The sequence below is a fragment of the Zootermopsis nevadensis genome, unplaced genomic scaffold, assembly GCF_977971745.1.
Source record: "Zootermopsis nevadensis isolate Lab colony 2312 unplaced genomic scaffold, Znev_1.0 Znev_ptg000013l, whole genome shotgun sequence".
NCBI lineage: Eukaryota > Metazoa > Arthropoda > Insecta > Blattodea > Termopsidae > Zootermopsis > Zootermopsis nevadensis.
This window is the reverse complement of record NW_028259145.1, coordinates 15,232,394-15,253,924: the sequence shown is the minus strand read 5'-3', so window position 1 is coordinate 15,253,924 and position 21,531 is coordinate 15,232,394. Positions and strand designations below refer to the sequence as shown.

Below are 21,531 nucleotides of genomic sequence, written 5' to 3'. Positions count from 1 at the left end.
TATATTAATAGCTTCCTGAAGTAAAGGCAATATGAATTCAATGCTTCTTTTCCTAAGCACAGTCTGCAAAAATTATTCACATCTTATGAACACACATTGTTCCAGTTAATGAACATCTTGTCAGATAAAAGTGATTTTCTTATTTAAGTACAAGAAGGAATTTCTTTCTTCCCCCTCTGAAATTTTATATCATTACTTAAGGTAAATCACTCCATATCCATGATAACTGGTCATCAGAGACACAAACAACATAAACATTTCCCTTTGTGCATAAATTTTTAAAAAGTAGAGCAATTAATTTTTAAATTTCACTAATTCTTTCCCTAGCTGAAAATTCTGTGCAAGGAAATAACTGAAATACATCTGTTTGTGCAGACACTAGCGATTCCTTCATTTTGTCAAAAAAGTGTATAAAACAGTCCATACTGAAAACAATCTATTCTATTCATTGGGAAACAAATGAAAACAACACCCAACCACCTCATGCTCCCATACTGTTAAAATCTATGCAGAGGACTTCCAACAATAATAACAAACATTGATAATTTTATGAAATAGCATCTTGCTAAGCACAAATGACAACTATATAAAATAACATGCACAGAAAATATTAGATTATTATAACTGTGAAAATATATCAAAAAGTTGACTGAGAAACACAACCTAACTTTCACACTTTTATAAAAAAGTTTTTAATTTTCAATTGCCAATAATAATTCAAACAGACCTTGTTCAAGGAACAATCGAAACTGGTAAGTATAACATAAATATATTAAATTTTGTTTAATCTCTGTGAACACTGTAAATTTATAAGTCTTACCTCACAGAGACAAGTCCCATTGTGGCATTCTCCATGTCCCGAACAATTATCAGTACAGGTTCCATTCCACGCCATAATACCAAACTTAAGAAGTAGTGATAAAGGATTCTGTGTTGTTAGTTTCATCATACTTTCCATCCTGCTCACAGGCACTTGGAGCAGTGCCCTCTGGTACAAGATAAACATGTTAGGTTGACAGTCCATCTACATAATTCTTGATTATAGTTTCAATGTTTATTAAGAATCCACCACAAGACAAAAATAACTCTTACATAAGTGCTGATTTACACAAAAGGCACCAGGCTATCCACAACATGAACTACATAAATAAAGAGAATAAGGGCAAGAAGGAAGGAAGAAAGAATGAACCAAAAAGAAATAATACTGTACAGGGGCAGTTTCTACCTTCAGTTCAGATCACACCAGCCACTCGTCACAAAACATACGTAAGCAGTCTATAACATTTCTTGTTTCTCATATTTGTACTGCATCTGTGATTTCCACTGAACATCCAGATATTACTGCAATCATGCTCAAGTTCATGAAAATTGTATAATTTTAGAGGGGATCATCCTATATGATATCCAAAATCAGTAATTTTTACTCTATGCAGAGGCTGTGTCCAAACATTAGGTAATTAAATGTAGCATAAACAAAACAATTTTGCATGCTTCATGACAAATCTGTAAGCTAATCTTGAACAATAACCACATATGACTATAACAGACACTGGGTTTCACTTAAAATTACTGAGACTTACAAAAACCAATCTAATCCATCTGTACCACTGAAGTTAGATTTTACTTACTGGCACACAAAACATTCTGGCTTGCCTGACACAAATGGTCAAAACATTGTAAACATATCAACGGTAACAACAAACTCTAGTAATGAAATCTATCTATAAATAAGAAAGAAATTACATGTCAAAATTACTATATTATTAGTACAAAAATCTGGGAGTCTGGCATGTGGAAATAATATGTATTCCAGTTCTCAACAAGATTCTGCATTTATAAAGACATGCCAAGATGACAGTGCTGACAATCACATAATGGGTGATGAATTGTTCTTGGATAGTACATTCCAAAGTTGCAACTCTTTTCTTACTAATGGTTTCTCCAAGTTATATGATAAAGTTTTACAAATATTTTGGTATTTACGTAAAACACCAAGTACTATACCCAGAACACATATCTCGAAGATATTAACTTTAAATAAAAATATGCTATCAATGAAAGTGTAGAACAAAGACCTAACGTACTGCTATAATACTGGACAGCTCCTGACATAAGTGTGGAAACTGCGCACAATACAGAATTGGTAGGGTAGACAAGAGACTAATTTCAAACAGAAACAGCAACAACAACAATAATAATAATAATAATAATAATACCCACCACATTAACCTGCTAAACGTTTGAAAACAAAGCCAACCAAGATCAATACTTTCATTCACAAATGAAACTTGTACTTCCGTTCCCATATGAAAGTCTCAACTGATATATTTCACTGTGCACATGAGCATCATTGAAATATATATACCACTATCATAAAACCAGCACATCACGAACAATGGTAATGATGCCACAAAACCACTAATTACCAAATAACTTCAACTTTCAACTTCCAACTTCCTACTTTCGTCTCGTCTCATAACGTAGGTCTGATTTCGCAATTTTCCACACGCTGCACGTCAATTCATGAATCATGCACCCAGAAAATAGTTCTACAGAACATATATATTTTCTCCATAGACATCTTCTAAATGGCAATAAAACTGTATAATATAAAATAAAACTTAATTCAACATGATACGTTTAAAAAATTATAGTACTGTTCTATTCGTTCACAGAAAATTACAAGTTGATTACACCTTTACGCTAGCCAACATCCGTTCAAGAAAGTCCCTAAACTATGACGCTTGTATTTTTTAAACTGCCGATCACAACCCATCATATGATCGTGTGTAGTAATTTATTGAGTCGACACTTACGACATAATACCATGTAAAATCGATTACTTTGAATAAATATATAACACAATGCTTTTTAAGTGTCCTTCGCTCTCTAGCATGAACGAAAAACAGCTTATGGGCCCGTTCACGTCGGTCTCTGTTGCATTTTCCTGAAAACAGACAACCCGCATGACAGGGGTAAATGTTGAAACTTTATTGCAACAATGTAACCATGGTCATTGTCGGCTCACACTGTTTAAAAAATAAAGCGGAACACAATGTTGCAACAATGGGAACAGCGGCACCTGTAGGAATATGTTGTAAAAATGGGAACCGATGTCATTGTTGGCTTACAACAATTATCTCTAATCACATCCCAGCAATGACTTTTATCAGTGTTTTCTGTGCCGTGGTTACCAATGAAGCGACATGATGTCATCTCCCGTGATGTGGCGTGAAGAACACATTTAGAATTTCAGTGTACTTCAAAGAGTACACCTTTCCAATCTTGTTTTAATTATTATTCAATTTCAAATAAAATATTGTTCTTCTGGGTTGTGACGCCTGTAGACTTGTGGATAGATACCAACGTTTCGCAGAAATATGCTGTATCCATTCTCAGAGCTGAAGATGGAGACTTCGCTGTATTTCATTCATTCAGTCCTCGGAAGTTTAATCATCCCTACAATAGACTGTTGTGCTATTAAATAAACAACACAATAAACAGTATATTCAAATTAAACTAAGAAGGTACTAATGGTATTGAAAACAATGGAACCGGCTCGTATTCCATTTCGCCTCAGTCACATTTCAAGAAAAGAAAAATTAGTGTCAGGCTATTTAATGAGGGCTATTTGAAATAGACCTCTATTTTAAATATGGTTGTGCAAAGAAAGCGAAATTGTTTAGCTTCAGATGTGTTCTTTGTAATCTAGTTTTTGCAAATGAAAGCTTAAAACCGTCAGAAATGAAGACACTCACAAAGCATGCTGATCCACTGATAAACTTCTGGAATATTTTCAAAGAAGGGAACAAGAGTTAAACTTATCGGTACAATATCTCAGACTGTCAAAGATAAAGATACACTGTCATCGTAACTAGAGAGTGATTCAAAAGTCCTGCACGCACACACACACACACACCATAGGTGACGGTAATATCACTTTGTTTTCTAAAGGTAAAAATTGTTGATTCGCTACTGTTTCAAAACATTAATAACAAACAAAAACACGTGCCTTCAACCGATTTGTACTTTGTCATGCTCTATCTAATACAATATGCAAAGTATCCCAAATGTCCCTCTTTTTTTCTCAAGGGAGTCATGTGTACGTTTCCCTTTAAACTAAATTCTGTAGAAAACTTATCAGTGCAGTGAAGTCTACTTCAAAGGTTTGTTGTCAGATAGATGTGTTATTATTTACTTTGGCGGTCTTCCGTATTCGCGTAAGTGATTCAGAACTATGTACAAAAAAGTAATGGTATCAATATTTGAAGTCTCTTGTATGTACTGGGTAATTCAAAGCTCTTGTACAATAATTAAGGAGGTTGTTGGGTACACGCATTTCGTTTATGGTGTTTGGGACGGAAATTTCTCTTGCTGCATTGAGGGCATATCAGTGTTGATATCCGGGCTGGAGACAATGTTACAGATGTGAATTTTTAATGTTTCGTTGTAATCTGAGAGAAACTCAGAAATACAACTGAAGGATGGTACAAACGGCAAAATTTGCTTTCTTTCTTCCTTTCAATGCAAACAAGTAAATCAATTGACATGTTATGCTAAAACAAATTATTTCCATCTTTCAAAAATCAAAATTGTTAAAGCTACATGAAATTAAAAACGCTTTAACTCTGAAACGGTGACGAATCTGAACAAAAAAGAGCATCTAATAATCTAAACAGAGCATTGAGAATGCCAAGGTGAAAAGAACGCCTATGGAAAGTGTATTCTGGTACGGATTGTTCCTCTTCAATCTTCTTGTTTTACTCATCCTGTTCGTCAGTTCTTGTAATGCAACCGACCAACAGACTGCAATGAAGCATTAGAATACTACTAGAATATTAATAGAGCTGTGAGACGTTTTCATCGTGTTTTATTGTCACAATTTAATTCCACTCGGCCTATTAGCGTAGTAAAAGAGAAACTAAACATTAGTATAAGAAAAAAATACGTCAGATGTTTATTGTTGTCTCTTTTAAACACCTTCAAAATAAAATATCTGGCTTTATGTCTGTTACAGTAGATGGATAAATCTGTGCGTTCCACGTCCATTAAAAGTGAAAGGCAATGGGATGAGAAGGACTGGGAGGGATAGCAGATAATGAAGCGTACACTGTCCATTCAAGAAACACCATTTCCCTTCCGCAGTACTCTACAGCTCAGTCTCAGTTACTATGCCTGTAATGTATTTGGTTTTCCTATGCGTTGAGTGGTTGGCATTCCCGATTCATGGTCGAGAAACACCAGGTTCAAAACTCGGTCCGCGGATAGCTAGCTTATTCTGACAGTTTCGAGATTTTATCCAGCCTCTCCACAGAAATGTTGGGAAGGTACCTCAAATGGTCCACGACCGCCACCTTCCACATCCGTTCCAATTCATCAATCGCAAGTCTGTCTACATATAATTCGACCAATGCAATGAGAAACGTTAAATAAATGAAGAATACTGTTAACTGCATCCCGCCTCTCATGTTTCATAAGACGCAGCCTCTTCTAAACTTCGATAACATTCGACAACACTGATAACGACATTCTGTAAATATTCCTATGCAAATAACATACAGAATGATACAAAAAAATAATCAACGATCTGTCTTTATATACATACAGTCGCCAGCTTCAAATATTCCGAAATGATGGACAGAACCTGATGCAAGTTTATAGTATAAACATATTTATAATAGTTTAGAGAAGAAGTACCTTCCATTATTTCAAACTTGAGTCTTCAGAGATGCACACGCGAGCAATTTGATTGTTAATTCCGTTCATCTTACCTGTGTCAACCTGTTTCAGGATAGGAAAACGAATAGACGGATTTCATGAGAAGCAATTTGCTTTGAAGTAGGCAAACGTTAAACATAGGCACATATATACCTGTTCGTGTGAAAATTTGTCGCTATCTGAGAGAAGAACACAGACTGGGGGTAGCTGGAAACAAAGTAGGCTACCAAAGGAAATATTTAAACTTTACAGAAGGATAACTAACAGGAGAGTAGAAAAAATTACGTCATGACGAATTTCATAGTTTGTACCGCTCACCAAATATTAGCCTATTTGGGTGACAAGCGGGCCACAGCCTGTAGCAAACACAACGAAGAAGAAAACCACATATATTTCATTAGGATAACATGAAGAGAAAAGGCCACTTGGGATACCTAGACCCAAATGAAAGAATGATATTAAAATGGAACCCAAAGAAATATGGTCTTAATGTGTGGCATACACACGATATTTTGGAAAAGGCGTTTGATAAATTAAAACTTTGTTTTAAGTTGTAGCTGATACGACTTTAAATCTTTTAACCAGTTCTTTAGCACACAACCAGCAAACCTATTATCACTCGAAGCCTAATACATTATTCCAAAATTCATTCGGCACCAGTAAAATACTAAAAAGTAATTAATAAAATTACCAATTCGTAATTGTAATTGATTTACTATGAGAAGACAATTTTTGCTGGCCAACAAATTTCCTTCCTCATATGAAACACAGAGGTTCATAAGAATGACATATCGTCTTCATGTTAACACTCCATTTCTTTACGATCCATTTAACAATGTGTTTATTATGACGCTGAATAATAAAATTATAGCAACACATTGCTGTCATTAACTGTCCCTTGCGGTGTAAGCATAGAATATAATACACCGTGTCCCATAATTATCTTTACAACTTTAACACTTAATAACCAAATAATGAGATGAGATATCACAATGCGGTTGTTTGCATATGAAAGAGCAACTCTCAAAGTTTGTTTCTTGCTTTAATACACCTTTACGTGCGTATCATTAGTTACACGTAGCGCGTCAAGACGAAATTCGATTTCTTGCCATGTTCGCTCTAGCACCCCTGCAACAATTGTTGCGATGGCTGCAGTAATCCTTCGTCTCAGGTCTTCCAAATTGCGAACCTCTGTTCGATACACTATATCCCTATAGAAAAGTCCAGAGGGGTTATGTCGTGTGAATGAGGTGTTAAAGTTGTAAAGATAATTATGGAACACGGTGTACATTACCTGTATTTATATGCTCCATATGCTGTGACAAAGAAGTACGTTGTCACTTCTTACATAACGACTGAATTTCGTGATCCATGTAACCATCACTATTGTACACATTCGCATCGAGCCTTTCTGTGTACTAACACCATTACTTTATTACTATGATTGTCTAAGACGCCGTTTCTGGTTGCAATGAATGCGTAAATCAATTTTCAGTTTCGGAAACTGAATACAAGCTGTTGTCAAGATGCTCGGCAGATGGAGCGATACTGTTTGTAGTGAGCATGATGCACGTGACAATCAAACCAATCACGCTCCAGAGATCGCTGGGGCCTCATACAGTTAACCTCGCACACTACTTCAGGATTATGGGACAAGGAAGTGTTCATTGCAGTGGGAACGAGAGTCAACCCTTCATTTAAAAACGAATATATTACAAACTTGATGTGCACTGAGATCTCAAACACGAAACACTTGAAGTGGAAACAAAATCACATTGAAGCTCTCCCGTCCACGTCATCAGTAAGAAATATCTGGTCAACAATCTGAGAGCCACCTCATTATAACTGCACACAGTAGAGTCTTGCTTGGAAAACTTATTCTCTTGTCTAACAAAAAATATCCCACCTTCTATGACATCCGAGGATCCATTACTGTGTTCACAATTGTACTCTATCATGAGCCACTTTAATCCAGTTCCCATTTTCAGACTACATATCTTTAACGTCCATTATAATATTGGCTAATCTACGCCTACATATCCTTAGTGGTCTCTTCTCTTCAGGTTTCCCATTAAAATTTCGTATGATTTCTCCTTTGTCCCTTGCCTCACCCATTTTATCCTCCTTGATTTCATCACCTTACTAATATCTGGTTGAAGAGTACCAATTATGAAGATCCTCACTCCCCCCATTTGCTTATGTGGCAGCTACAGCATGAAATATTGACAGCGTCGATAAATAAAAACCTACCCTCTTCTTAGGTCTAGACAGGGGACAATGCAGTAAACTGTAGTGGTTTTATTTGAACATTGAGAGTTAAATGGAAATAGGCAATTCAACGTAGTTATGAAGTACGTTTTCTTCCTGTTCATTATTTTTTAATCAACAGATACACGAAACACATTACGACAGCCGCATCACTGGAAGACATATATGACCTGCAGTGCTTAAAATTTCCTGTTTTCGTCGATATTCTCATGGTGGCATGAGAACAAGAAAGGTCTAAACGACAATAGGACCAATCAGCATACAAAACTTAAGTTTTATTTGCTCGTAAATATTAATATTCTCTCCCCTTAAACGTCCTTTTGCGGGAAAACTTGACACACGTGGGGTGCATGCTTTATAATCATCCGATAGACAAATTAAATGGTTGTTCTCTGAATCTCTACTCCATGTCAACACAGACCACCATTTCAGCATCCACTACTACTACTACTATGGCGTAACAGCCCAAAATCGAGCCCTACTCCTCTTCAGCATCCACATTAATAGTCAATGTTACATTTCTGAAAGAGGGAATACTAAAAGTTATAGCTCTATTGATTCCGTTATGTAAAGCAATACAGCCTCTATTGATATTGACGTTATGAACCAATTCCTGGCTTAACAGATATTTCGCAGACTTTCAACACAAAATTTTATTAGTTCCTGAAATTAATGTGAAACGAGAAAGAATGTTAAAATTATTCTTTTGCACTCTACTTGAAACACAATTGGGATAATTCGAAAGTTGGTGGTAGGCTTGAACATATTTTTCTATATGAATTGTGTATTAAGGGCAAGAGGCCTAGGTAACATTTTTGTATAATCCAATGAACTTACTACGATTACATCGTTGTGAAAATACCCTAATATCCTAAAGCATTAAGCTGTTTCCATCTTCCTAATAATCCTTATTCATCCCGACATCAGTAATCTAGTCTCCACTAATTAGCTTCCAATACAAACTTGGCTTGTTAACTGTTGATACGCTTTTAACTTTGTGTGGTTATTTTTACTGAACTTTGATCCATTGCCATTTGATCTTCAGACCCAACATTTACAATCTAAATGCCCAATCACATACTTCAAACACAGCAAGCTATAAAACTGACGCATGTTAATTCTAACAGTAAAATCGACTTGGGAAAGGGGAGGGGTGGGTTATAATCCCCACCTTATAAAATTTTCAGGCACTATTATTTGTTTCTATTGGCTATACATTAACATCAGTGACAAAAAAATTAATACAAATTCTTACCTTTCATTCTCCATTATTTTAGTTTATAAAAGCTTCTACGCGGTAACAATGATGAGAGTGAAGACAAAATTTCCTTTGTAAAACACGAAAAGATCATATGCCTTTACGACCAAATGGCTACGTTAAACGAAGGTTCGACCCAAAGATTGTACAGACTATTTATAACACAAAGATGATTCTTTTTTCGCTGTCGTGCGGTCAATGAGTGCACATGCACCGGCACAGTCCCGAGCATAAATAGATCTATTTGGTTTAGATAATAGCTTGCGTGAAGGTAGCAAAGTTCCAAAATTCCGACAAGTGTCTAGCGTTACCTAGATTAACATACTTTACCGAAATATCAGTGGCATGCTAAATTTTAGTTACTTTTTCAATTACTTCTACTTGTCATTCCTTTCGATTTCTTGTGAAAACAGTGCCTATTACGAAGACCCTTCACTAGTAGACGAACAAGAAAACGGACTCGAAACATGACTTCCATTTGTGTGCGCGGGTACAGAACATTTGGAATCATTTCGTGGTGGGAAACGTGTCGCCAACTGGGGGATGAAAATTTAATTGAACTGCTCATTACGTCATCTACGACCATAATGAGCGCTTATAGCAAATGTTTATCGAAGTATACTATAAATTCTACCTACAAATACTCCTCTCAAATGGATAGCTGGGACTACGGCACATCGAGTCCTCAGGTTGCTAATGGGCGTGGCACCTTGCAGACAGAGGGCATCTGCGAATAAATTTGCGGACAGCCTCCGAGGGGTAGGAGTGTCTTTCACCCTCGGGATGGGGCTGAAATTTAACAACCGCTCACAACATACCAACAAATTATTAAATGTTTCTTCTCATTGAAATACGTTTGATGTCGCTACAGAAAAGTTCTTTTTGAACATATTCGTATTACACATCCGTGGCAATCATATGACAAATGCTACTTAAAAATCGATTGTTTGGTGCGTACAAATTGTTTCCAAATGTCTGAAATGTCAGGCAAACGAGACAATTCTGTCGTTGTTTTATACATAAAGCCAAATTAAAAGCAGACTTTTTAACAAGTTTGTTTTTGCTTTCCAATTCTACAAGTTTGCTCTCATTCAACGTCTAAGAACGTTGAATTCAGTTGCACAATATACGAATGTGAATACAATCTCAAGAATAAACAATGTTCTGGTTTCAAATGTGGCATGTCTACTTGAATGGCAAACCTGACAAAAGCGAGTAACTCTTGGCCAGTCATAAATGACTAAAACACTGATCACTATTAAAATCATAATTACACATATTCCACTTCAAAATATAGTACACAATCTAAAAATTCTTTACTGCATACACATTTCTATACAAACCTGCTGAATTATTTCATCAACGTGTTTATTCTTTCAAAGAACGTCTTTAAAGTGGATGTGAAACCATCGGCAGGAAGTTTTCAACACAGAGTATTAATCATTAAAAATAGCTAATTCAAAATTAGTCGTTGCACATTATGAATATTTTAAAAGTCTCATTATAAACACTGAACCATCCACAAAGATGATATTTTAAACAAAATGTATGAGGGGCGACCACTTCCCTCGAACTCTCCCCCTTCCGATCACATCCATTCTTCTTATGTCTTTGGGGTCTCACCACTCGCCTCGTTCAATCTCTACTTCATTCCTCTAGACTTCCCTACCCAATACAATCCCCCTGATTCCCAGCATTGTCACTTCAGCCCTTTAAATGGAGACAGTATGCTTCTCTGAAATCTGCCCAAACAAATACGATCTTGCTGTGCAGCACACGGCAATAAAACAAACTGAGCATGCTATTTAGATGCTCTGGAATAGTGGTATACTTTTCTAGCTTCAGGCATCCTCAGGAAGGAAGTAATTAACTTAAAATTTAAAAACTGCAAGACACAATTTACACAGTTTTGGAATATAAATTATTCTTCTTTTTCCGGTTTAACAATGTCTGTACATTTTGTGGTACCCTTAACGGGTCCCCAACTTTTCAGTTGGCTTGATCTATAGACATTCGGTAGGACTCCTTGGACAAGGGATTGAACCGTTGCAAGGCCTCTACCTTTACACAGGACAGCACGACACAGAAAGACGCGGACAAACATCCGAACCCATGGTCCCAGCGACCAAACAGGCACAAGACCCACGCCTTAGATCGTGCGGCCACTGCAGACCCCGGATTGTAAATTAAAATATGTACATATGTGATACACACACAAATATATGCATAATACACTTTCCTTCATTTCAAAAGTATTACATTACACATGTTTTAAAATACAGAGAATCTCACAACAGTGGAATGTACAAAAGTGTAAATTATATACACAACGTACAAGAACACTCTAGACCGCGTCTCACAAACAAGAGACAATGTACACGTATGTTAAATCTACAACGGTGTTACAATCAGTATTACATTAAATTATACAAAAATAATGTACATTTCTGTAGTGAAACAGGACATACATACATCAGTGACCAGATTAGACTTATGCCACAGTACACGGAAATACTTCTGTTAAATCTGTGCACTATTCCGCAGACAGAACCATCAACATATGGGATACCTGAATTCCTAGTTTTATGGTCTCACTGTATCAGATAGGGGCTATCGAGGGCCCCTGATCCAGCAGCGACACCACCTTCATCAGCATCACTCAGTTTCGTGCGCAACATATAGCCCACTTGCTGATTTGCAATCACGGTATCTGAATTCCTGAAAGCATCCATGTAACATAAAAGCAGTTTAGACAAGCATTTACCAAAATTCTTGGACTTTAAAAATTTCCTGCGGCAGTTTTAATAGACACTTCGCGTATTCATCACTCACCCTATGATGACTCCAAATATGCCCAATTCTGACACCAAGTTGACCATCTGAGGGACCTTAGGTCCACCAGGACGAATTATGTACCCCTTCTGTACTGGAGGTACGATGCGTTCCATAAGTATCCAAGCCGTTCGTTCAGGAGAATCAGTCATAGACTGCAGTACTTCACGAATCTTTTCTCCATACACATTATTTCCACCGCCTTCTCTCTGTGGTTTTAGTACATAACCATCAGGCATCATTATTGCCATGTTAGCTGCACGATTCCCATGCTCATCCTAACAGATAAACAAATACATAATTCTAAACTATTATCTACTGTCTTCTTTATCTGCTTCTGCTCATAAATCAGAATATCAATGGGTATCACAAATCCTATCAAGCTCAAAGATTTACTAATTACAGTCTTTACGCAGTATTTCTTTTATGCTATATTCCGTTAAATATACACCATACTAAAAAGAATTTTAAAAAAATTAAAATCTTACACCCACAGAAAGAGCCACGTAGGATTTGACGTTTTCATAGCGGTGAGTCTAAAAATGTTGAAGCACGGTGCTACAACACATAAGATAACCAGCTTAGAACGAGCTACGTTTCTCTCATGGAATCATATCCTACAGATTTAAATGCGAGAGTTGTGGGCTGCAGGCCACATCGCCCCCAAATCATAAGACCTTAATACAATAATACTAAAAATAAATTATACTCACCAGATCAAGTGAGTAAAGACCAGTAAATATCTCCTGTAGTGCTTCGACTTTGGCAGGGTCAAGAAGGAACTTTTTCAAAATACCTGGTGTGGCAAGGGCTTGCTGTACTTTTTTGGTGCCTGCCAAGTGATAATGAATAGAAGGGCATTTGATGGCCAATGAGCGTTCTATCATCAGACGAGCTGCCCATTCATTGTCACTAGGATACTGCGCAGGTTCGTAGCCAGAACGAAAGTAAACCACTGCCACAGACAGACCATCACTATAACAAGAAAAATCCTGCTTCAAAGTTCTAAAGTTGGTAACAAAAATTACTTTAAAAATCTGTAACTTTTTATCTTAATAAAAAGTGCTGCATGTGTTTAACATTAAATGGACGACGTACATGATAAGCTCCATGTTCTTCCCCAGCTTGGCTGTGTCTGCAATTTGTGTAAGGGTTCGCCTGACAACGATTACTGCAGGATTCTGCCGTCTGATCTCAAATTCATGGAACCGCTGGTCACAAATATTGTATGTTATATTCTCCACTACAAACAAAATCACTGCACTGAAATATAACAAAATCACTGCTAAGTTTTAAATGTCATATCTTCACTTTGGCACTTACACAAACTGAAATTCATTATACATACTTAGGATCACCAAACAGCTTCCATGCTTCAAGCATACCTCCACATAAACCTTCCAAAGCCGTGTTAACCGGAACCTGAAATTAAATATGAATGCATTTATAAAACACATCTTACCGAAACTAAGGCGTTGCGAGATACGGACAGAGACAGTTTTGTTTAAATATGTACTATTACTGATTGATTGAAATTTCATACTTCAAGTTGCAACAAAGTAATCAAACTTATTTTTTTGCCAGCAGGTGGCAGTGCATATTAGAACACATTACAACAGCAATAAGTACTGAACCAACCAACAACAACACTTTAACTGCATCTCAGCTGCAACTTTTTTGTTTAAAACTGTGTTCTGTCCCCTTAACAAAAAACAGGCACTAAAATTAAAAGCTGCACAACAAAAAATATTTCATAACTAAAAACTGTACAACAAAAATTATTCTATAACCGAGATACTAATAACTATGTTCCTAACATATCTCTATCAATAAAAATTAAGTACATTTAAACAATGTAAATATCTTCCACACGTGTGCTCAGAACATCTTTTCAACAATAAAACGATCAGTCACGCATCCTTCATGTCTGGGCTCACATAAAACTTACTATAACAGCAGGAATAAAACCACATACTAATAGTTACAGATCCTTCACTTACATAGTACTTACATTTTTTACCTTATCACCATGTCCCAGTTCCTGAAGTATGTATCTGAAAAATTTGAATACCAATAGAATACACTTATTTTCCAAAAGCATGCTTTGCAGTTTTGCATGTCTCACTGATACAGATATTCTTTTATTCCAGATGAAATAAACCGACATAAAGCCAACAGTGTACAGAAACCACACAGCATCATAAAATCTGTTACCGACAAACTAAATAAACAGCACAAGGAAACAAAATAGTTTTCCTTGCATTTAATTAAATATACATTCCAAATAAAACTTGCAGACCTTATATTTTTTTCATGTATCAATATGACTTCAGAATAATGGGCCATTAATCAGAAAATCGACGTTGGATTTGAATTTCACATGGGTAAAAACAGTCAACTAAACATTCTACCTTCAAATTCAGAAGTTCTCATGGCAGTGAATTTGTTGATTATTTGGCTGGATTAGTATATTTTGCATTAAGAAAATGGGCTTCTCACACAGCACTTCTGGAAAAGCAATTTTTTTTACAAAAGAGTGACAAAACATCAGCAAGTATTTTGCTCAAGGAATTCCAAGATATGGTGAAATAAGAGTTTGAGCAATCCTGAGAAGAGAAAACTATATGGATGATTACTGTTCTACTCACTTTGTATTAATTACATGTTACTGTTCTACCCACTTTGTATTAATTACATGATTACTGTTCTACCCACTTTGTATTAATTACATGATTACTGTTCTACCCACTTTGTATTAATTACATGATTACTGTTCTACCCACTTCATATTAATTACATGATTACTGTTCTACCCACTTTGTATTAATTACTATCTACCAATTTTATGTATTCATTCAATAATTTTAAGAAAACATTTAGATTCATGAAAACAAAAACTGCACTTGTAAATACATAGAATATGACACAAGTGACATCTCTCATTCTTACTCACTGAAAAGTTTCCATTTACAGCAAGGCAAGTATACTGAAGCACAGAAACAATAAAAATATTGCCAAGTTCTACTACAATCTGTGAAGAACACCTACACAAACACACAGCATGGGCACATTTCAACTGAGACCAATGTTGTTCTGCAAACAGGCCATCCAAGAAAATATATATAAGTATGCAACATGTATGAGACATGTGAACAGGAAAAATGTTACTGTCATTTACCTATGCAGACTTGGAATGTGTGTAGATATTCCACCAAAGCCAGATGCAATGGTGTTTATTTCAACTTGTTTGATGTTATTATTGGTAGCACTGTGGGCCAGGTAGTCTGACCGGAACAGCCCAAGGCTAAATGTCTGCTGTAATAAATAAAGTAAGCTCATAAACAAAAATTATTGTAAACACAATGAAGGTTTCAACTGGAAAGAGGCAACACATGGTTAATTCTCTGTTTTTATTTCTGTAACCAAAACTTTTGTCTTGCAATTCAAAAAAATGTAAAAACCATATGTAGATCATAATCTAAGCAAGAAACTATAAATATTCTTACTGATGTAATATAAAAAGAGAGAAATTTCTAGCAGTTAACCACATCAATTTGCAAAAGCTGTTACCCAGGTAGAAGGTACCACATAAGAGCCAACAGTTGGTCTCACTTAGCAAGAATCTTATACAATAAGTACAACAATTTGTATATTATTCACAGTGGCAATAACACTTTAGAGTCTAACTTTTCTACAAATCTAAACTAACTACAAAGTCAGATATGTAAACTTAAGTTTTTCTCAGGCCCTCCAAATAAGATCCATGATAACATCTTAAATTTTAAAAAAATGGTTGTTTCCCTACCATATCCTGTAATAGCCGAACACACATCAATCAATGATATATAAACATTGAAACCCTGCTACAGTGCTTTTCTGGGAGCAAAGTATGTCAAACACTGTAAATGGGGCATCATAATATGTCACAGGAATTGAACATGCCAGAAATACCAAATATTCTTACTCATCAGAAACACAATGTTGCTGAACACCCAACTACACATACTCCATGGGGTAGAGTCCTTCTTGAGAACCTGACAGCTACTCAGCTGATCCATAAATTACCTGTTTTTTTTTATGAATCCAATGTTCAATATCATATTCACAAGATCACACACTATTTCCTTGGGATCCATCTTAGTATTATCCTCCCATTTATGCCTAGACTCTGAAGTGATCTCCCTTCAAAGTTTTCAAACCACAATCTTGTATACTTTTCTCATCTCTCTTATGTGCGACATGTCTTGACCATCTCATCCTTGATGACGTACCCTTTTTATACATACACACAAACACAGTGAGTTATTTTTATTCCCTTTTGGTCATAATTCCAGGTTTTCCAACCAAAATCCTATACGCATTTCTCCCATTCATTCTACATGTCCCAGCCATTTTGTCATCCCTAATTTTATCATCCTACCAATACTTGATGAAGAGAACAAATTATGAAGGAAATATGTATGTGACAGCTGCAGATGCAAGTCTGAGTTATTTTACATATAAACAGCAGTATTATTTAATAATTTTCTTACCTGAGTTATTCCTTCTTTATGCACTGTTTCATATATCTGGAACAAACTTCCTGTAAACTTGTCAACTTCTATTGTGCTGTCACGGAAAAGAGATGTTTACATGCATGTCAATTCTAACACCAATAAGTTATTAACATAAAATACTCATACAAATTGAGATGAATCTGTATTTAAAAAACTCATCCTGGGACAAATTATACTGTCTTTGCAAATATTTTGCCATGCCAAGTAAAATCTGTAATGTAACCCTTTGCCATGCTAACATAGTAGAAAACAAAATTTAAGATACCCTTCCATGTGTTCTATACTAAAGTGGACTGTGTTTTAAAACCACAACAATCTGGTCCCTCAAGCAGACAAAACCTAAATATTTTACCATAGTATTTGTAAGATACAAATGTAATCTCAAACCAACATTCAAGCAATTTTAATCACAGGAAGTTGTCAATGGAGAGAAAACTACCATCACTTTGAAATAATTTTTCTGTGGTTTACTGTCCAGTTGTGATGTATAAATAGGCCTTACATACATTTTAACACTACAGATGTTTAGAATGAACATTTTACAACAGCAACAAAATTTAAATCTCTTGCCTAAAGGTTTTTACGAACCACGTAAGTACGTCCGAAGAGTGGGCTCTGTGAGTAAGGAGCACAAATACTACTTAACAAATAACTATGAAAAACTTTCTTCCATGATACATCTAAGATTTTATAGAATCTATCTAAACCAGCTTACATATAAAAACTAATTTTAATAAAATGATCAAGTTGGACAGAAATGAGTTACAGTCTATTTTAACATCCCATTTTTTGAGAACCACAGTGCTTGGATAGAAACAAGGTAAAAAAATACACAGAGGATAAGTAAATTCAACTGTATGGTTAAAAGAAATGAGGCCAACTGTTTCCGTATGTAAAATAAAGAACTACTAGTATCTAAATACTAAATGGTTCTCCTGGTACAGAGTTCATATTATAAGCAAAATTACAAACAGTAACAATCGATGGAAACTAAGCACCAACCAAAAGTCTATTTTTTATTTTAGTTATACTTTTATTCAGAGTAAAACTATCACAAAATGAATAACCCCAAGAAACACAGAATGCCAATTTATTGTAATAATCACAAAGCTTGTATCTTTACCTTTTCAAACTTGAGGACAGAAACTCATAATCATGTGCAACTTTATGAACTAGCTCATTGAGGATAATCTGGATTTCCACGGCCTTCTTGAACTCCTTCTGAGGGAAGGTTGATGGCAGCAGAACAAATGGAGCAAACTGCAGGGAGTCCTTACTGAAGTTCAGCTTTGATCTCATACAAGCACCTGTATAATTAGTAAAAGTTAAAGCAGCACAGTGGCGTACCTAAAATATCTGACTTAAAGCCAGAAACAGTGAGATGCCAACAGACCAATATGGAATATGGATTTCCTGTAGGTCACATTGTTGTGGCAACTGTTCAGATGCATACTACCAGTGCTCTACTTCTGAATGAAAATATATCAGAACTAGTATTTTCAGATTAAAAGAAAAGGTTGAAGAAATTAACCTACAACACAAAAGCTTAAAAGTAGCTGTATCAGTCCCAAGCAATAGATTTCTGAAGGGTCATTTATCAGGCTAAAGTGCTCGAAGGTAAAATCTGAGTCACAACAATATAATGCTTAGAGTACTTTTATAAAGCCTGCAGAGGCAGAATGGGGAATATATATATTCCATGAAATAGAATGTAATTTAAATTATTACTCTATATACCAGTAGATGGTTTCCTACAAACAGTAATCCAATAACAAGAAAATGATAACTATTAACGTACAAGTACAAGTCTTCTTACCATGCATGAGTGCCCAGTCCTTAGCTTTCTCAACAATATCTGCCAAGACTCCATCTTCCAATGGCAGCTTAATGCATGGCTCAAGTTGATTATCAGTCATGTTTTCACTGTGCCAAGACCTAAAACAAAATACAACACAGCCATTGTATTATATGTGAAATCTCTGCAATGATAATATTTTACTAACAGTTATTATAAATACATATATTTATTTTTCCAGTCTATACACAAAACTTGTTTTAAAATAATAATGTTGTTAAAATTATTTATAACATTTACAATATAAATTGCATTATGTTATATTTTATGGCGCTTTTCTGTGTCGTATAATATTACATTTATCACAGCGCACAGCATCATCATCAGGCTTATCAATTCATATATTTTTAAAAACTATTGTACATTTGTGCATTGCGTTTATAGATTTTTAATTTTCAGTCTTCTGATATCCACAGACGATAAACTGCAACTGCAGTTTATCGTCTGTGGATATCAGACGTCCGACACATCACAATACAACCTGATAATGAACATCAAAATGCATACTCCAAATCAAGATGAAGACTGAAAATTAAAAATCTATAAACGCAATGCACAAATGTACAATAGTTTTTAAAAATATATGAATTGATAAGCCTGATGATGATGTGGTAAACATCGAAACATGTCGTCGAAATCAAAAGCGCTGTGATAAATGTAATATTATACGACACAGAAAAGCGCCATAAAATATAACATAATGCAATTTATATTGTAAATGTTATAAATAATTTTAACAACATTATTTTAAAACAAGTTTTGTGTATAGACTGGAAAAATAAATATATGTATTGATATAACACAAACATGACGCAATTAAGATACAAATATTATAAAGAATTGTTCAGACAAATGTCTGCAGCAGGGGACAGATATGTTGCAATTCATAGGCATGTCAAAGCACAGCACTGAATGAATCAACAGTCATGGTTTCCATTTGAGATGCTCATATTTTCATGTTGAAGTAAAATGTAATAATCAAAAATAAAAATTTGCTCAACATTTTTGTAGTCCTTCAACCTTAACACTGAAAACAGATATCTGTAATGTAACCACATAATTATATTTTTGTGCAGTAAAAATATGGACCTTACGAGTCGATATAACCTCTACTTTACTTGAAATTCAAACTAAAGTTTGTAAATATTTATATCGTACAAAAAATTGGTATATGACACAAAACCTAATTCTTTAGCAGTAATACATTTTGTAATACATGTTCTTTTAAAAACTGATTATAAAATAAAACAGAATGAAAATAATTTATAGTCTTGCAGTGTGAACAGCACTGCAAAATACCAAACTATTCAGTAAAGTACACAACATTTTAAGTTTTCATGGCAAATTAATGCAATGAGGTCATCTCAAGAAAGCATCCATGTCAATATGAAATGAGTTTCCAATGCTTTGGGCAGCTGCAGAAATGCTGAAAACACATCAAATAGTTATACAGTTGACTGCCCAAGAAACATCACAAAATATATATCACATATTTTTAGTATTCTGAAAAGATACATTGTGCTTTTGCTTTAAACGTGTAAGGGAAAGAGTTATTGAAAATTTCCCTTCACACTGCTATATCAAGTATACCACACCCTTGGTATGTCAAATTACAAGTCCCAGATGCAGGGTTATCATGTCAGGATGCCATTTTTTTTATTTGATGAGACCTTCAAAGTGGAAATCATTTCTAATTTCTCTAGCTACACTACCTAAATCTTATAAAATTAGGGGGAGGAGGTTTGTGAAACAACAAAGCATTGCATTGTCACTACACATACCACCATGTTGTAGCCAGAAGTGGTGTCTGCACCAAAGGCACAGTGTGGCAGTTTTAAGTGTTAAGAATCTTACCTCAAAATCTTTACTAAACGTAAGCTGGTTCCTGTATTTTATCTAACACCATACTAAATATAAGTAGTATCTGCAAACTGTATGACAGTGAAAGCAAGGTGTCACAAAATGTATTTGCAATTCCTTTCATAAAACGTTACCATTTAATTATAACAGCAGTGTAGAACTCCTCTCAATACGCTTCAGAATATTGAGTCATGGCTTTAATACAACTCGTGACAAGGAATAACATACTCTCCACGGTTCCGCCACATAGCAAAGCACACTTTAATATATATGAATTATATCAGCCACAGATAACACCAACAGTTACCTTTCGACTACAATATCACACATCATGTATGTATGTACATAGTGTTTCGTTCGATCGTAGCCGCCATGTTCGTCGATTCATAGTCGCCAATATCATTGAACAGAACTCCCTAATTCAGTCCATGAACTGCATTTTTGCCTCTCTCGCCAGTGGTTCATCCGTAACAAATGTCCTTTTCGGACGAAAAATTGTATGACATTTTCTATTATTGGGCTCAGTATAGGAACCAATGGCGGCTTGTAAACATAATAATGAACCTTAGGGTTCCATGCAAGGCAGTAATTTCTCGCCAACTTCAGCGATTGTTTTCTAAGAAATTTCTCCATGGCTTTATAATTTTACGCTCTCACAGCGGCAAGTATGAAAATGGCAGCCTTCTGGAATGTTGCATTGTGTAGTCTCATAGAAGTTGACCAAATTTTGGCCCAGTATCCCAGAAAGCTGTCACCCTCACTTTCCATGACTTCTTTATGTATTATTGGGCACATGTGCTACTTACTTATTTACTCCATGGAGCAGAGCAAAAATATGAAATGTCCACTGTTCTTGTCTTCACTGCATATGCCTTGTCATTTTCAGATTGTCATTTTAACAATGAATTAATTTATGTAATTAATAATTTTAACATAATTCACTAACCAATGAAAATACCTTCAACAAGATTAAATGAATAGACATGCACTCTAAACCTCCTGCAACCCCATGATATGGTCATATTGGCCCAAGGGCGTTTCAGGACAATTTAAACCGTGCTACCACCAACACAAAAATACAGTCCTACCTGTGTGTACTGCTAGCTTATAAGTAAAATTCAAATTCCAATCAATCATAAGACTTAGAAATTCCTAAAGATGTCTAAGGTACAGGCAACAAGCGG

The 21,531-nt window shown here is 35.4% G+C and overlaps 2 protein-coding genes and 1 long non-coding RNA gene across 11 annotated transcripts in view; 1 reads left to right on the top strand and 2 right to left on the bottom strand.

Moving 5' to 3' along the window:
* The window catches only part of LOC110836862 (uncharacterized), a 31,930-nt gene extending 22,531 nt beyond the window's left edge, over positions 1-9,399 (bottom strand). For 3 of the 6 annotated variants that reach the window (XM_022078519.2, XM_022078518.2, XM_022078520.2), the window contains exon 1: positions 821-988. In XM_022078519.2, coding sequence (XP_021934211.2) covers positions 821-958 — 138 coding nt within the window. In that variant the 5' untranslated portion in view covers positions 959-988. Of the gene's footprint in view, positions 1-820; positions 989-2,220; positions 2,778-7,012; positions 7,265-9,241 lie in introns of those variants that run through there. The other 3 variants (XM_022078524.2, XM_022078522.2, XM_022078521.2) reach the window with 3 other exon arrangements.
* Positions 1,012-14,854, top strand: LOC110836864 (uncharacterized). The gene is made up of 2 exons (XR_002545483.2): positions 1,012-1,266; positions 14,227-14,854. It is a non-coding gene; the product is annotated as an uncharacterized LOC110836864 (long non-coding RNA).
* On the bottom strand, positions 11,466-20,893 carry LOC110836863 (glutathione synthetase). Of its 4 annotated transcripts, none has more exons than XM_022078526.2 (11): positions 20,655-20,893; positions 18,449-18,567; positions 17,756-17,939; positions 16,609-16,684; positions 15,255-15,388; positions 14,088-14,130; positions 13,425-13,498; positions 13,175-13,339; positions 12,790-13,051; positions 12,077-12,354; positions 11,466-11,962 (listed from the first exon to the last, which is right to left on the bottom strand). In XM_022078526.2, exons 1-11 carry the CDS (start codon positions 20,678-20,680, stop codon positions 11,836-11,838), a joined length of 1,488 nt encoding a protein of 495 aa, XP_021934218.1. In that variant the 5' UTR covers positions 20,681-20,893; the 3' UTR covers positions 11,466-11,835. The 4 variants fall into 4 exon arrangements, with proteins under 4 accessions (XP_021934218.1, XP_021934217.1, XP_021934219.1 ...); XM_022078525.2 differs by having other exon boundaries at positions 15,255-15,391; positions 20,655-20,892; XM_022078527.2 differs by having other exon boundaries at positions 15,255-15,391; positions 20,482-20,891.
* Positions 20,894-21,531: the final 638 nt, after the last annotated feature.

Excerpts from the sequence above, each read along its gene's own strand:
- LOC110836863 (XM_022078525.2), bottom strand. The coding sequence starts at position 20,680 with ATGATGTGTGATATTGTAGTCGAAAG. Across the intron at positions 16,685-17,755 it reads CTGTCCTCAAGTTTGAAAAG|CACAATAGAAGTTGACAAGT; the intron begins GTAAAGATACAA and ends TTTCCGTGACAG. Across the intron at positions 15,392-16,608 it reads ATAAAGAAGGAATAACTCAG|CAGACATTTAGCCTTGGGCT; the intron begins GTAAGAAAATTA and ends TATTTATTACAG.